This window comes from Hyperolius riggenbachi, chromosome 3 (assembly GCF_040937935.1).
Source record: "Hyperolius riggenbachi isolate aHypRig1 chromosome 3, aHypRig1.pri, whole genome shotgun sequence".
NCBI classification, from domain to species: domain Eukaryota; kingdom Metazoa; phylum Chordata; class Amphibia; order Anura; family Hyperoliidae; genus Hyperolius; species Hyperolius riggenbachi.
In genome coordinates this window covers 130,197,134-130,213,323 of record NC_090648.1, presented here as the reverse complement: position 1 = coordinate 130,213,323, position 16,190 = coordinate 130,197,134, and the positions used below count along the sequence as shown (strand labels likewise).

Here is a 16,190-nt window from a genome sequence, read left to right as displayed (position 1 = left end):
TGTGGAGACCATCCGTGGATACAGAGACTGCAGTTGGGACCATGGATCCAGGCATTTTTTACTCGTATACCTGGGAATTCTCTGTTGTTCGCCTCCTCGTTATCAGACTAATCAGACATGTTGCTGCCTAGAGCTCCAGCATGAAATCGCTGCTGCCCCACCTGAACGCTGGGCCCATGTGGTCCCCATCCAAAATGCATAGGAAGTGGGGTAGAACGTCCGGTTTTTGTAGCCAGTGTGTTGTGCGCTCTCCGGTTCTCATTGGTTTCCATTGGCCGGATGGTGCAGTCCGGCTCCGCCCCGGATACGGCTGCCGGAGGAGCCGGACCAAAAAATAGCGCATGTTGGAACGGACGCCGGAGTCCGGATCCGGTCCGGATCCGGTCCGGCTCCGGTCCGGCAGAACGGACGCATGTGAACGGACGCATAGGCTTTCATTGCTATTGCCGTGCGTCCGTTCCGTCCGTTCTGCAAGCGGTCCGGCTCCGGCACGGCGATTCCGGACGGCCACCGCTAATGTGAACCGGGCCTAAGGAAGCTCACATGATGTCAATGTCCATAATACTACAGCAAACTACGGTAATACATGGCATAGCTGCCACAGGCACACAGCACAATAAGGCAGCTCACATGCATGATGTTCATGTCCATAATACTACAGCAAACTATGGTAGTACATGGCATAGCTGCCACAGGCACACAGTACAATAAGGCAGCTCACATGCATGATGTCAATGTCCATAATACTACAGCAAACTACGGTAATACATGGCATAGCTGCCACAGGCACACAGCACAATAAGGCAGCTCACATGATGTTCATGTCCATAATACTACAGCAAACTATGGTAATACATGGCATAGCTGCCACAGGCACACAGCACAATAAGGCAGCTCACATGCATGATGTTCATGTCCATGATACTACAGCAAACTACGGTAATACATGGCATAGCTGCCACAGGCACACAGCACAATAAGGCAGCTCACATGCATGATGTTCATGTCCATGATACAACAGCAAACTACGGTAATACATGGCATAGCTGCCACAGGCACACAGCACAATAAGGCAGCTCACATAATGTTCCTGTCCATGATACTACATCAAACTACGGTAATACATGGCATAGCTGCCACAGGCACACAGCACAATAAGGCAGCTCACATGCATGATGTTCATGTCCATGATACTACAGCAAACTACGGTAATACATGGCATAGCTGCCACAGGCACACAGCACAATAAGGCAGCTCACATGCATGATGTCAATGTCCATAATACTACAGCAAACTACGGTAATACATGGCATAGCTGCCACAGGCACACAGCACAATAAGGCAGCTCACATTATGTCAATGTCCATAATAGTACAGCAAACTATGGTAATACATGGCATAGCTGCCACAGGCACACAGCACAATAAGGCAGCTCACATTATGTCAATGTCCATAATAGTACAGCAAACTATGGTAATACATGGCATAGCTGCCACAGGCACACAGCACAATAAGGCAGCTCACATGCATGATGTTCATGTCCATGATACTACATCAAACTACGGTAATACATGGCATAGCTGCCACAGGCACACAGCACAATAAGGCAGCTCACATGCATGATGTCAATGTCCATAATACTACAGCAAACTACGGTAATACATGGCATAGCTGCCACAGGCACACAGCACAATAAGGCAGCTCACATGCATGATGTCAATGTCCATAATACTACAGCAAACTACGGTAATACATGGCATAGCTGCCACAGGCACACAGCACAATAAGGCAGCTCACATGATGTTCATGTCCATGATACAACAGCAAACTACGGTAATACATGGCATAGCTGCCACAGGCACACAGCACAATAAGGCAGCTCACATGCATGATGTCAATGTCCATGATACTACAGCAAACTACGGTAATACATGGCATAGCTGCCACAGGCACACAGCACAATAAGGCAGCTCACATAATGTTCATGTCCATGATACAACAGCAAACTACGGTAATACATTGCATAGCTGCCACAGACACACAGCACAATAAGGCAGCTCACATGATGTCAATGTCCATGATACTACAGCAAACTACGGTAATACATGGCATAGCTGCCACAGGCACACAGCACAATAAGGCAGCTCACATGCATGATGTCAATGTCCATAATACTTCAGCAAACTACGGTAATACATGGCATAGCTGCCACAGGCACACAGCACAATAAGGCAGCTCACATGCATGATGTCAATGTCCATAATACTTCAGCAAACTATGGTAATACATGGCATAGCTGCCACAGGCACACAGCACAATAAGGCAGCTCACATGCATGATGTCAATGTCCATAATAGTACAGCAAACTATGGTAATACATGGCATAGCTGCCACAGGCAAACAGCACAATAAGGCAGCTCGCATGCATGATGTCAATGTCCATAATGATACAGCAAACTATGGTAATACATGGCATAGCTGCCACAGGCACACAGCACAATAAGGCAGCTCACATGATGTTCATGTCCATGATACATGCAGGATCTGGGCAGTCACATTTCCGCTGGTTGTCATGCAGCATCCCTAGATTGTGACCCAGGATATGAGCGACAAGGCTGGAATACCTCTCCAAGCTTATTCCTGTTGGAAACTGAACATAGAGAAATTCAATATGGATTATTGAAATTGATTATTAAAATAATTAAAACAATAAAATCGGTATAAATTAATTTTTTAAGTTTTGTTTATCTGTTTATTATGTTTGGAGAAATACCTCCCCGTTTCATTGGCTGTCATAGTGCTGGCAGAGCAAGTGGGCTTCAGCAACGGGAGAGCGGCGCAAATGAAGTGAGCGATGGGTCCACGTGGCGTGATGTCGGTGACCCACATTTTTTGTAACAGCAGTCTCTGGTCCTTGCTGGTATTCAAGTGGTTAAAGAAAACTTTAAAGAGAGGTGGGCTTTAGAAATTGATAAAAAAAAGTAGGCTACCTGATTGCGGGGCTGAGCAGATCAGGTAGCTGCCCACCGCCGCTCCCGTGGACCACAATGGCCCACTTTCACTTTTGTGACCTATAGGTCACGACGCTGCACGGAGAGACAGTTTGTCTCTCATAGCATGCGGGGAGGCGGGGGAGCGGCCGGGGGGAGAGAGAGCTGCCCGATGGCAGCTCAGGAAACTGTAGGAACACCCCTGGCAGGCGTTTTGAACAGGGAATTCCTCTCCCCTGTGTTTACCTCCGAGTTAGCGACAAATATTGTTGCTAATCTCGGGGGGCTATAGCGTGGAGGGGGGGGGGGGGGCGGTTAGAGAGTAGTGGCTGGGGGAAACAGAGGCATGCCAGGAGGCAGAGAACATCCCTCTGTGTCCCATCTGCCCCTGAAGATCCCCCTCGGCTTCTCTTTCAGGCATATTAAAAAAGGCAGGTGTAGTAGAGATTTTCTGAGCCTGCAAAGAGCCCTCCCAGCGACGGGAGCGTGAATGAGGACACGCGCAGCCAGGAGCAAAACTGAGCTGCGGTGGGGGACCGGAGCATCATTGAGTACCGGCACGGCCACAGGGTGACTGCAGGGGGACAGTAGAAGTCCCAAGTAAAACTGCCTTTTTAAATATGACTTAAAGAGAACCTGTACTGAGTAAAATTATTTAAAATAAACACATGAGGTAGCTTCAAATGAACATTACATAGTTACCTTGCCATCAGTTCCTCTCAGAAGCTCACCGTTTTCTTCTGACAATGATCCCTTCCAGTTCTGACAACATTTTGTCAGAACTGAAATATATCAGTTGCTGTCAGTTATGTATCAGTTGCTGTCAGTTACAGCTGAGAGGAGAACTGATGTCTCCATGTTTCCCTATGGCTCAAGTGGGCGATGTTACAGTTTAACAGTGTGCTGACCAGGAGGCTGTTATAGGGTAATAGCCATTTTCAAAATGGAGGACGGAGAATTCCCTTGATCACAGTGGACAAACAGGAGGCAGGAGAGGAAAAATAGATTGAGTAGACTACACAGGAGGTAAGTATAACTTGTGTATGTTTATTTTGACTTTTATTTTCAGTTCAGGTTTTCTTTAATTAAGGACTGCAGTCATAAAACCCCTTAAGGACCAGAGCCTTTTTTTCCATTCAGACCAATGCAGCTTTAACGGTTTATTGCTCGGTCATACAACCTACCACCTAAATGAATTTTACCTCCTTTTCTTGTCACTAATACAGCTTTCTTTTGGTGCAATTTGATTGCTGCTGCGAGTTTTACTTTTTATTATATTCATCAAAAAAGATGAATTTTGTCAAAAAAATGACTTTTTTTACTTTCTGTGCTGACATTTTTCAAATAAAGTAAAATTTCCTATACATTTGAGTGCGAAAGTTATTCTGCTACATGTCTTTGATAAAAAAAAAAAACATTAAGTGTATATTTATTGGTTTGGGTAAAAGTTATAGCGTTTACAAACTATGGTGCAAAAAGTGAATTTTCCCATTTTGAAGCATCTCCGAATTTTCGGACCCCCTGTCATGTTTCATAAGGTGCTAAAATTCCAGGATAGTATAAATACCCCCCAAATGACCCCATTTTGGAAAGAAGACATCCCAAAGTATTCACTGAGAGGCATGGTGAGTTCATAGAAGATTTTATTTTTTGTCACAAGTTAGCGGAAAATGACACTTTGTGACAAAAAAAAGGGAAAAAAAAGTTTCCATTTCTTCTAACTTGCGACAAAAAAAATGAAATCTGCCACGGACTCACCATGCCCCTCTCTGAATACCTTGAAGTGTCTACTTTCCAAAATGGGGTCATTTGTGCGGTGTGTTTACTGTCCTGGCATTTTGGGGGGTGCTAAATTGTAAGCACCCCTGTAAAGCCTAAAGGTGCTCATTGGACTTAGGGCCCCTTAGCGCAGTTAGGCTGCAAAAAAGTGCCACACGTGAGGTATTGCCGTACTCAGGAGAAGTAGTATAATGTGTTTTGGGGTGTATTTTTACACATACCCATGCTGGGTGGGAGAAATATCTCTGTAAATGACAATTTTTTGATTTGTTTTACACACAATTGTCCATTTACAGAGATATTTCTCCCACTCAGCATGGGTATGTGTAAAAATACACCCCAAAATACATTATACTACTTCTCCTGAGTATGGCGATACATGTGTGACACTTTTTTGCACCCTAACTGCGCTAAGGGGCCCAAAGTCCAATGAGTACCTTTAGGATTTCACAGGTCATTTTGCGACATTTGGTTTCAAGACTACTCCTCATGGTTTAGGGCCCCTAAAATGCCAGGGCAGTATAGGAACCCTACAAATGACCCCATTTTAGAAAGAAGACACCCCAAGGTATTCCGTTAGGAGTATGGTGAGTTCATAGAAGATTTTATTCTTTGTCACAAGTAAGCGGAAATTGATTTTAATTGTTTTTTTTCACAAAGTGTCATTTTCCGCTAACTTGTGACAAAAAAAAAAATCTTCTATGAACTCACCATACTCCTAACGGAATACCTTGGGGTGTCTTCTTTCTAAAATAGGGTCATTTGTGGAGTTCCTATACTGCCCTGGCATTTTAGGGGCCCTAAACCGTGAGGAGTAGTCTTGAAACCAAATGTCGCAAAATGACCTGTGAAATCCTAAAGGTACTCATTGGACTTTTGGCCCCTTAGCGCAGTTAGGGTGCAAAAAAGTGCCACACATGTGGTATCGCCGTACTCAGGAGAAGTAGTATAATGTGTTTTGGGGTGTATTTTTACACATACCCATGCTGAGTGGGAGAAATATCTCTGTAAATGGACAATTGTGTGTAAAAAGAATAAAAACATTGTCATTTACAGAGATATTTCTCCCACCCAGCAAGGTTATGTGTAAAAATACACCCCAAAACACATTATACTACTTCTCCTGAGTAGGGCAATACCACATGTGTGGTACTTTTTTGCAACCTAGGTGCGCTAAGGGGCCTAACGTCCTATTCACAGGTCATTTTGAGACAGTTGGATTCTAGACTACTCCTCACGGTTTAGGGCCCCTAAAATGCCAGGGCAGTATAGGAACCCCGCAAGTGACCCTATTTTAGAAAGAAGACACCCCAAGGTATTCTGTTAGGAGTATGGTGAGTTCATAGAAGATTTTTTTTTGTCACAAGTTAGCGGAAATTGACACTTTGTGAAAAAAAAACCAATACAAATCAAGTTCCGCTAACTTGTGACAAAAAATAAAATCTTCTATGAACTCACCATACTCCTAACGGAATACCTTGGGGTGTCTTCTTTCTAAAATGGGGTCACTTGTGGGGTTCCTATACTGCCCTGGCATTTTAGGGGCCCTAAACCGTGAGGAGTAGTCTTGAACCCAAATGTCGCAAAATGACCTGTGAAATCCTAAAGGTACTCATTGGACTTTGGGCCCTTTAGCGCAGTTAGGCTGCAAAAAAGTGCCACACATGTGGTACTGCCGTGCTCAGAAGAAGTAGTATAATGTGTTTTGTGGTGTATTTTTACATATACCCATGCTGGGTGGGAGAAATATCTCTGTAAATGACATATATTAGATTTTTTTTACACACAATTGTCCATTTACAGAGAGATTTCTCCCACCCAGCATGGGTATGTGTAAAAATACACCCCAAAACACATTATACTACTTTTTATGAGTACGGCAATACGACATGTGTGACACTTTTTTGCAGCCTAGGTGCTCTAAGGGGCCCAACGTCCTATTCACAGGTCATTTTGAGGCATTTGTTTTCTAGACTACTCCTCACGGTTTAGGGACCCTAAAATGCCAGGGCAGTATAGGAACGCCACAAGTGACCCCATTTTAGAAAGAAGACACCCCAAGGTATTCCGTTAGGTGTATAGTAAGTTCATAGAAGATCTTATTTTTTGTCACAAGTTAGTGAAAAATGAAACTTTGTGAAAAAACAATAAAAATCAATTTCCGCTAACTTTTGACAAAAAAATAAAATCTTCTATGAACGCTTCATACACCTAACAGAATACCTTGGGGTGTCTTTTTTCTAAAAAGGGGTCACTTGTGGGGTTCCTATACTGCCCTGGCATTTTAAGGGCCCAAAACCGTGAGTAGTCTGGAAACCAAATGTCTCAAAATGACTGTTCAGGGGTATAAGCATCTGCAAATTTTTATGGCAGGTGGTCTATGAGGGGCCGAATTTTGTGGAACCGGTCATAAGCAGCGTGGCCTCTTACATGACAGGTTGTATTGGGCCTGATCTGATAGGATAGGAGTGCTAGGGGGGTGACAGGAGGTGATTGATGGGTGTCTCAGGGGGTGGTTAGAGGAGAAAATAGATGCAATCAATGCACGGGGAGGTGATCGGAAGGGGGTCTGAGGGGGATCTGAGGGTTTGGCCGAGTGATCAGGAGCCCACACGGGGCAAATTAGGGCCTGATTTGATGGGTAGGTGTGTTAGGGGGTGACAGGAGGTGATTGATGGGTGTCTCAAGGTGTGATTAGTGGGGGGAATAGATGCAAGCAATGCACTGGCGAGGTGATCAGGGCTGGGGTCTGAGGGCATTCTGAGGGTGTGGGCGGGTTATTGGGTGCCCTAGGGGCAGATAGGGGTCTAATCTGATGGGTAGCAGTGACAGAGGCTGATTGATGGGTGATCAGTGGGTGATTAGATGGCAGAACAGATGTAAACAATGCACTTTGGAGGTGATCTGAGGGTAGGTCTGGGGCAATCTGATGGTGTGGGTGGGTGATCAGATTGCCCGCAAGGGGCAGGTTAGGGGCTGATTGATGGGTGGCAGTGACAGGGGGTGATTGATGGGTGGCAGTGACAGGGGTTGATTGATGGGTGATTGATAGGTGATTGACAGGTGATTGACAGGTGATCAGTGGGTTATTACAGGGAAGAACAGATGTAAATATTGCACTGGCGAATTGATAAGGGGGGGGGGGGTCTGAGGGCAATCTGAGCGTGTGGGGCGGGTGATTGGGTGCCCGCAAGGGGCAGATTAGGGTCTATTCTGATGGGTAACAGTGACAGGTGGTGATAGGGGGTGATTGATGGGTAATTAGTGGGTGTTTACACTGCACTTGGGAGGTGATCTGATGTCGGATCTGCGGGCGATCTATTGGTGTGGGTGGGTGATCAGATTGCCCGCAAGGGGCAGGTTAGGAGCTGATTGATGGGTGGCAGTGACAGGGGATGATTGATGGGTGGCAGTGACAGGGGGTGATTGATGGGTGATTGACAGGTGATTGACAGGTGATCAGTGGGTTATTACAGGGAAGAACGGATGTAAATAATGCACTGGCGAATTGATAAGGGGGGGTCTGAGGGCAATCTGAGCGTGTGAGCGGGTGATTGGGTGCCCGCAAGGGGCAGATTAGGGTCTAATCTGATGGGTGGTGATAGGGGGTGATTGATGGGTGATTGATGGGTAATTAGTGGGTGTTTAGAGTAGAGAACAGATGTAAACACTGCACTTGGGAGGTGATCTGATGTTGGATCTGCGGGCGATCTATTGGTGTGGGTGGGTGATCAGATTGCCCGCAAGGGGCAGATTAGGGGCTGATTGATGGGTGGCAGTGACAGGGGGTGATTGATGGGTGATTGACAGGTGATTGACAGGTGATTGACAGGTGATCAGGGGGGATAGATGCATACAGTACACAGGGAGGGGGGTCTGGGGGGGGTCTGGGGAGAAACTGAGGGGTGGGGGGGTGATCAGGAGTACCCTGAAGCGAGTCTAAATTTACTTTTTTAACAGGCAGTCATGTTAATCAGTATAATAGCTGCTAAAACGCCGATATCCCGCGGCAAAACGAAGGGTCTTTACCCCCCCCCCCCACCAAATACCCTCTGTAAGCTCAGGAAAACGCTTCCTGAAAAGGCAGAGCTAATCCCTGTAGCTCTGCCTCTCAGCGAGTCAATCCCAGCGTGTCGCCGCCTCTCCCCCCCTCTCAATCTGCCTTCACAGAGAGGGGCGGGGAGAGGCGGAGATCGGCCATCAGATTGACGCGCATGGAGGCAGAGCTGCAGCTGAAACCTCTGCCTCCATGAGCAGCAAAATCCATGACCAAAAAAGTAGTGGATTTTGCAAGGGGGATTTGGGAGGTAAAGACCCCTCGTTTTGCCTCGGGATAGCGGCTTTTTAACAGGGGTTAAACTGATTTACATGACTGCCTGTTAAAAAAAAGTAAATTTAGACTCACTTCAGAGTCTCTTTAAAAGCCAACTTTAAAGAAAACCTGAACTGAAAATTAAAAGTCAAAATAAATATACACAGGTCATACTTACCTCCCATGTAGCCTACTCATCCATCTCTTTCTCCTCTCCTGTGTCCCGTTTGTCCATTGTGATCAATGGAATTCTCCATCCTCCATTTTGAAAATGGCCATTACCCCATAACAGCTTTCTGGCACTGTTAAACTGTAACATCGCCCACTTGAGCCATTGGGAAACATGAACATTACCTGGCACATCAGTTGTTCTCTCAGCTATAACTGACAGCAACCGACATATTTCAGTTCTGACAAAATGTTGTCAGAACTGGAATGGATTGTTGACAGAAGAAAATGGTGAGCTTCTGAGAGGAACTGATGGCAAGGTAACTATGTAATGTTCATTTGAAGGTACCTCATGTGTTTATTTTAAGTAATTTTACTCAGTTCAGGTTGCCTTTAAGTACTGAGTACTAAATCCATTAAATAAGAGTGGCTCAGTGCCACTGAGATGTAACCACTTAAGTACCAGCGGTCTCTGCCCTCTTAAGGACCACAGACCACTGGTACCAGAAACTGTTGCATAACAATGAATCACTGCACATATCTGCAGCTACCGACATCCACGTCGAACACCCAGAGCCTCAGGCCACCCACTGTGCCATCTCTATGACGCCAGAGCTCTGTGAGCCAGTCAGGAGCCGCTTTTATTGGCTCCTGACCATGTGATCAATGTAAGCCAATTGGAATGGTTACAATGATGACAGGATCAGGAGCCAATGAAATCAGCTTCTGACAGGGTCACAGGGCTCCGCCGTCATAGAGACAGCAGAGCGAGTGAGCTGTAGTGGGGGGGCAGAAATGAGATTGGTGGGAGCAGCGAAAGTGGAGAGAACGCGTGGCGGTGATGTGAAATTACGCCCTGGCAGGTATTAGAGCAAGCATTGGCAAACTTGGCCCTCCAGCTGTTAAAGAACTACAAATCCCACAATGCATTTGACTTTATGAGTCATGACTGTGGCTGTCAGACTCCTGCAATGCATTGTGGGACTTGTAGTTCCTCAACAGCTGGAGGGCCAAGTTTGCCTATGCCTGTACTAGAGCATCAAAACAGGGCGTAGATTTCAATCACCACCATCCAGAAGCGGTTAAATATGCTTTGTATGCCACTCAGGGTTGTGGACCACAAATGTTATTTGTAATGGATCTACAACAAAGTTCCTAATATGTTTTATGCAGAGATTCATGTACATACTGTGAGCACTGCTCCGTTGCTGTGAGAACATATCTGTCCAAAATAAGTTGTGCCATTTGCAGCATGCTGTCCTCCGCTGCTGATGAATAAAAAGAAAACAGAACCATCTTAGTGACACCACAAATGCAGGATTAAACATGTTGGTATTATCAGTTATTTTTGGTTTTGTAACATGTTTGTCCCTCTAATGGTTAGTGGTTAGCAACTGGACTAATTTACTATGGAGCTACGCTGTTGTAATACATGCAGTATACTATTTAGCATTGTCTTCCTAAATAAAGCAAGGCCCTCCCTGAGGAATCTGGATGACAGTATGTGTAGTTCCAAAATTTGGGCCTATTTTTTACCATTAATTGTGTTTTCTTTTTGAAAAGAATTGCTAACATCTAATTCTAAATAACATTGATTTATATGACAAAAAAATCATAAAACAACAGCATTTTCAGTTGCAACATTTAATATGTTGTCTTTCTATTATTTTAAATTAAAAACATGGATACATTTAAAAATCAACACCTTCTGTGTTTATTTACATTTTACACAACATCCAAACTTTTTTGGAAATAGGGTTGCAAAAATCTGGTATTTAGAGCCTGCATACTGCATATCGATGTTCTCACAGATTAAAGGTCAAGTAAAAATAACGTTACAACTGGATTATAAATGAGCCTGACTTTATACTTACACTATTAACAAGGGAATGTCAGCTTGTTTGAAGGGACGGGATAAGTCTGACAACCACACAATGAAGTTCTCTAAAGTGTCACTTAAATTCTCTGCCACACTACAGGAGTTTGACTCAGTCCAAAGGCCGACACCAGACAGAAACACCTGCATGTTTAATGGAGCAAACATCTGGAACGAAAAATCAATAATTAGCCAATCCATACATGCAACACAAGATAGTCTGCGGGCCTCAGCTACAAAAAGTGTGATGCGGGGAGTTCCAGTGGTGAAGAGGGTCATCAATCCTCCACTAAACTCCAGTCCATAAACAGTACATTCCATAGGAACTCAACCCTCAGCAGATGCTTTTCCAATGATTCACTTTATTTCATATTACATAGCGGTTTGCACAGCATAACATGACCAGCACAACGTTACGGGCGAAGTGCCCTTTTTCAAGTGCACTTGAAAAAGGGCACTTCACCCATAACGTTGTGCTGGTCATGTTATGCTGTGCAAATGCATTGGAAAAGCATCCGCTGAGGGTTGAATTCATATGGAATGTATATGGACCAATCCATACATGGGCACATTAGACCTATTCTCTCAAAGATAAATAATCAACAGTAAAAAAAAAAAACCTTTAATAAGGTGATTTTTTAATTTAGAATAAATCACTCAGAGTTTTAGAGTACAGACATTAGTTACTGTAATACTTGGTCAATGCAAACCCCTATTTAACTTCTTATCTTGCAGAATGCCCAGTTTTTGCTGGGCATTGTGAAAAATTGAAGCATTCTAAGAGCAAACAGGAGAAGTGGTAAGCAGAGAGCTTTTTCATGCTAGAGCTGAATATACTGTATGTTCCCTTTCTACAAATACAGGAAGACCACTGATATTTAGCACAGGGCCTCTGCCTGATTGTGTTACTAAACTGTCAGAGAACGGACAAAAAATGTCCGTTCTCCACTCTAGTGGGAATACAGCCTTAGCCAACTACACTGGTGTGTCTTTGAAGGAGGAAGGGCCAATGTAACATTTATGTGTTTTTTTCTCCAAGAGATGTTTTTAAAGACACCAAAATATTGTACATCTTGCATTTCGAGAAGGCTAAAATTAACATTAACAATAATATATCTCATTTCAAATTAAATAAATAAATAGCACACAAAATGTTGCTCAAGACAAATAGGAGATTGTTGAAGTTCTCAAGATGAAAACACATCCTTTCTCCAAATAGTGTTTCCCTCAGTTATTTGCAGAAAGTAGCACAAAAATATGGAACGTTTTACGAATTTGCATGTCATCCTAGCGCAGGGGCCATGCTAATCTTCACTGTATCTTCCAATTTTAGTATATGTCCTGCCGGAGCGAGGACATTGTAATATTTATGTGAGAAACATAGACCGGTGGCCCAGAAACCAGGTGGTAGCAATAGCCATAGCAGCTGCTATGGGGCCCTGGTGAAGAGGAGGCCCAATGCTAATTGATGTTTTCACTATTAACTTGTATTCATTTACTCTCTGACTTTGTTTCAGTGCCCATGGACTTTACTTGATTGCATGGGAATACCATCATCGCACACAGAATAGCAGGGGAGGGGCCTTACGGTGGTCATAGCTGATGCTGTGCTACGTTATTTGTTGAGGAAGGGGATCCTCCTCCGCTGATTGGCAGCTTGTCATACAAGCAACATCCTTTTCCGGTTCTTGAAACACTTTGAGTGTCCAGGAAGTGCCATCCAGGAGGATCGGCGTGTGACGATGGCACTTCCTGGACGATGGCTTTTTTATTGCATGTGCGCAGGGCCGGATTTTTACTTTTTACCGCCCAAGGCCCACTGTCACCAGCCACCCCCCCCCCCCCCCCAACTAATCTGATCAACATCATCTCAACCAACCCCACCCCTCAACTCACACACACTTGTCCCCCAAACATATAGTCTTAAAGTGAACCATACCATAGTAGATCCTCCTGGGGCCCGCTGTTCCATTGCTGGGTCCCTCTGAGCATATTCAGACCCCACCACTGCTGCTTGGCGCCCTCTTCTTCCTCGAGGCTGCATTTCCCTTTGTGTATAAGCCTAATTGTACTGGTCATGCCATAGTATGGTCAGCACATTTACAGTACCACAAAGCAATTTGTGCATGGCCTTTTCCTCTTTGCACAAGCTGCTTTGTGCTACTGGGCATGTACATGCACATACCCAGTACAGTTGTGCGTGTACACACAGGGAAGAAAGAGGGTCTTGGGCAGCAGTATGACGGCCTCCCCTTAGTATAGGCAACCAAATTACCCCCCTCCCACCCCTGCATTAGGGGATGGGAGGACCAGAACTGGAGGCCACAGTGTGGGTTAAAAGACCAGGATGGAATGGGGGCATTCTTGGGAAGGCTGTGTGAATAGGATGTGCATGTGCAGTTAGAGTGCCAAACTTACAGAGCTGCCAGTGGGAGAATGAAGGGGGCCCAGAGAATGCTGTGGGACCTTACAAACTACAGGGAGCTGGAAGAAGCCTCAGGTAAGTAAAAGTGTATAGTTTTAAAATGACCCTGAGATGAATAATAATAATAAAATGTATACATACTCGGGGGTTCCTCCAGCCCCATCCATTCGGATCGCTACCACGCCACCAACCTCCGCCTCCTTATTCTCCCGTTAGCAGCCCTGACAGTTTGGCGAATTGGGGTGCACTGTGCGCACCCTGCCACGCTTCTGTGGCTGGAAGCACTCTGAGCCTGTGCAGTACTACTGCGAGACAGGGGGGCACATGGAACCACACAGCGCATGCGCTGACTGGCCAAACTTACGGGCTGCTAATGGAAGAACAAGAAGGTAGGTGAAAATGGTATGGGAACGATCTGTGTGGAGGAGGCTGGAGGAAGCCCCAAGTATGTATAAATCTTTTATTAGTATTTGTCTTAGGATCACTTAAAGCACTTTCTGGCGAGACGTGTAGATAGCTGTTGCCGCCAGGGAGCCATCGCTCCCTGGTCTCTTGTAGCCATGCAACGGGGGACAATTGTGCCCCGTGTGTATGTAGCTTTAGCTGTGTCACAGCTTTTTAGGAGGGGTGACAGTAATATGACAGAGAGGAGTCCTAAGGAACTAAGTGGCAAGAACAAGAACACTATGGGGAGCTGCAAGAAATCTCAGGAATGTGTACATCTTCATCAACTCACACTGTCCCGGGTCCCTTCCTCCACTGAAATACGACGTGCTCTCTCACTTCCTTACAGCTGGATGTGAGACTAGGTGCACGGCAGCCATACATTACTTCAGTTCAGCCATGTAGAAAAGAGGCTGAGGAGTAGAGCCTCTTGTCACTTTCGTATCTGCTGAACACAGAACTCCTGCGTGCTTCAGGTGGCCCGGTCACGAGAGGAAGGAAGAGGAAGGGGGAGGAAGCAGGGGCGGGGCAGCCTTAACATTTGATGTCTATTGTCTAAGAGAATGACAGCGGGCATTGCTTCAGTGATACAGCCGCTGCTCCTGTCACGCTCAGATTAGTAAAGCTGCCCGGCCTGCTCTGTACCCTGTCTGTAGCCTCTGCTGCACACACAGAGACATGCTCCTGTGTGTAGAGCTAAGCAGGGGGCGGCTGCAGACAAACACGGCACTACATTATTATGAGGAATGGTGTGGGCAGCTGTGAGAACACTGGTTGGCAGATTGACTGCCTGTTTGTAAACCCGCCCCTTCCTTGGCTCCGCCCTAGGAACGGGCCTATTCGGCCTTCCCACAAATCCGGCCCTGCATGTGCGCTGCCTCTTTATCTTTCTACAAGCAGCTCTACCCTACTATTGGCCTAGTGCACTCCAGTGAGCCAGGTTTGTAGGTCCTGTGCACCTTTTCCTTCTCTTTGTGGATCCAGTGAGCAAGTAGATGGGATATTCCAAAATAAGTTGAGCCTATACAACTCTGTGCACATGGCTGTTCAAGAGACTTGTGGAGGAGTAGTCATGGTATGACGTGCCCCTCAGATGCATAAAACTGAAAGATGTAATAGGCAGCCTCAGGGGCATCATTTATGTGCTCAGATGCACAGGCATGGGGGCATGACCACTTACTTATCTAATGTGTATACTCCAGACAACTGGAACTAAGAGCTGTATAGTACTTATTTGTGGTTATTAGTAATGCCAGCTTGAAAAAGCCTTACAGCCATATGAAATAATTTGTGAAATACGAAAAAGCACAGATAACATCATTTAATAAAATAACATTGCTTAAAGTGTGACATGATTCAGTTTTTTTATTTGAAATTTGGGCAGAATGAAGACATGTTAGAGACCTTTTCCGGGTAACGGTGCTGTCTAGAATATATACAGTATTATATAAAGTTGTTATTATTGACTTACCATGTTCAGATGGCTAAACACTTGCATCAAATTTGTTATAACATTCATTGGACTGGACCCCAGCGCCCTGTACTGAAGCCAAGAAATAAGATAAAAATGAAGTTACTGATCGTAATTAACATGATTTGAAATCCTTATATACTAATATTATAATCCATATGTTTTTGTCCAATAACTATGAAACAACTGAGGAGAAAAAGTGAACTGGATCGGGCCCAAAATCATGAGTGGAAAACATAATGAGCCCGATTCAATAAAAAAAAATTTTCCCAAGAAAACCTGTAACTAAAAAAAGTACCCCTAGGGGGTACTCACCTCGGGTGGGGGTAGCTTCCGGATCCAATCGAGGCTTCCCCCGTCCTCCTGTGTCCCACAGCGGTCTCGCTCTGGCCCTCCAAACAGTGAGCATGTAAATATTTACCTTCCCGACTCCAGCACAGGCGCAGTATCGGCTCTCCGCTCGGAGATAGGCAGAAATATCCAGACGATGTCGGTCCGCTCTACTGCGCAGGTGCAAGTCTCCTGCGCCTGCGTAGTAGAGCGGACCCGACAGAGATATTTACGCCTATCTCCGTGCTTAGAGCCTCAATAGTGCCCCTGCTGGAGCCAGGGAAGGTAAATATATCAAGCCTTGTCAGGCTTCGGGGAAGCAGCTACAGGGATGAGGGAAGCCTCATTAGGACCTTGAGGCTTTCCCCTCCCGAGGTAAGTCCCCCCTAGGTACT

General features: G+C 45.3%; 1 protein-coding gene and 1 non-coding gene across 4 annotated transcripts in view; both read right to left on the bottom strand.

Moving 5' to 3' along the window:
• LOC137563019 (disintegrin and metalloproteinase domain-containing protein 9-like) overlaps positions 1-16,190 on the bottom strand; it is a 116,022-nt gene that overhangs the window by 61,559 nt on the left and 38,273 nt on the right. For 2 of the 3 annotated variants that reach the window (XM_068274943.1, XM_068274946.1), the window contains exons 9-12: positions 15,466-15,537; positions 11,124-11,293; positions 10,439-10,517; positions 2,514-2,650 (exon numbers count right to left, since the gene is read on the bottom strand). In XM_068274943.1, the coding sequence (XP_068131044.1) occupies positions 2,514-2,650; positions 10,439-10,517; positions 11,124-11,293; positions 15,466-15,537 (458 nt within the window). The remainder of the gene's footprint in view (positions 1-2,513; positions 2,651-10,438; positions 10,518-11,123; positions 11,294-15,465; positions 15,538-16,190) is intronic. The other variant, XM_068274944.1, reaches the window with a different exon arrangement.
• LOC137564849 (U6 spliceosomal RNA) lies at positions 12,377-12,482 on the bottom strand. Its single transcript, XR_011030913.1, has one exon. It is a non-coding gene; the product is annotated as a U6 spliceosomal RNA (small nuclear RNA).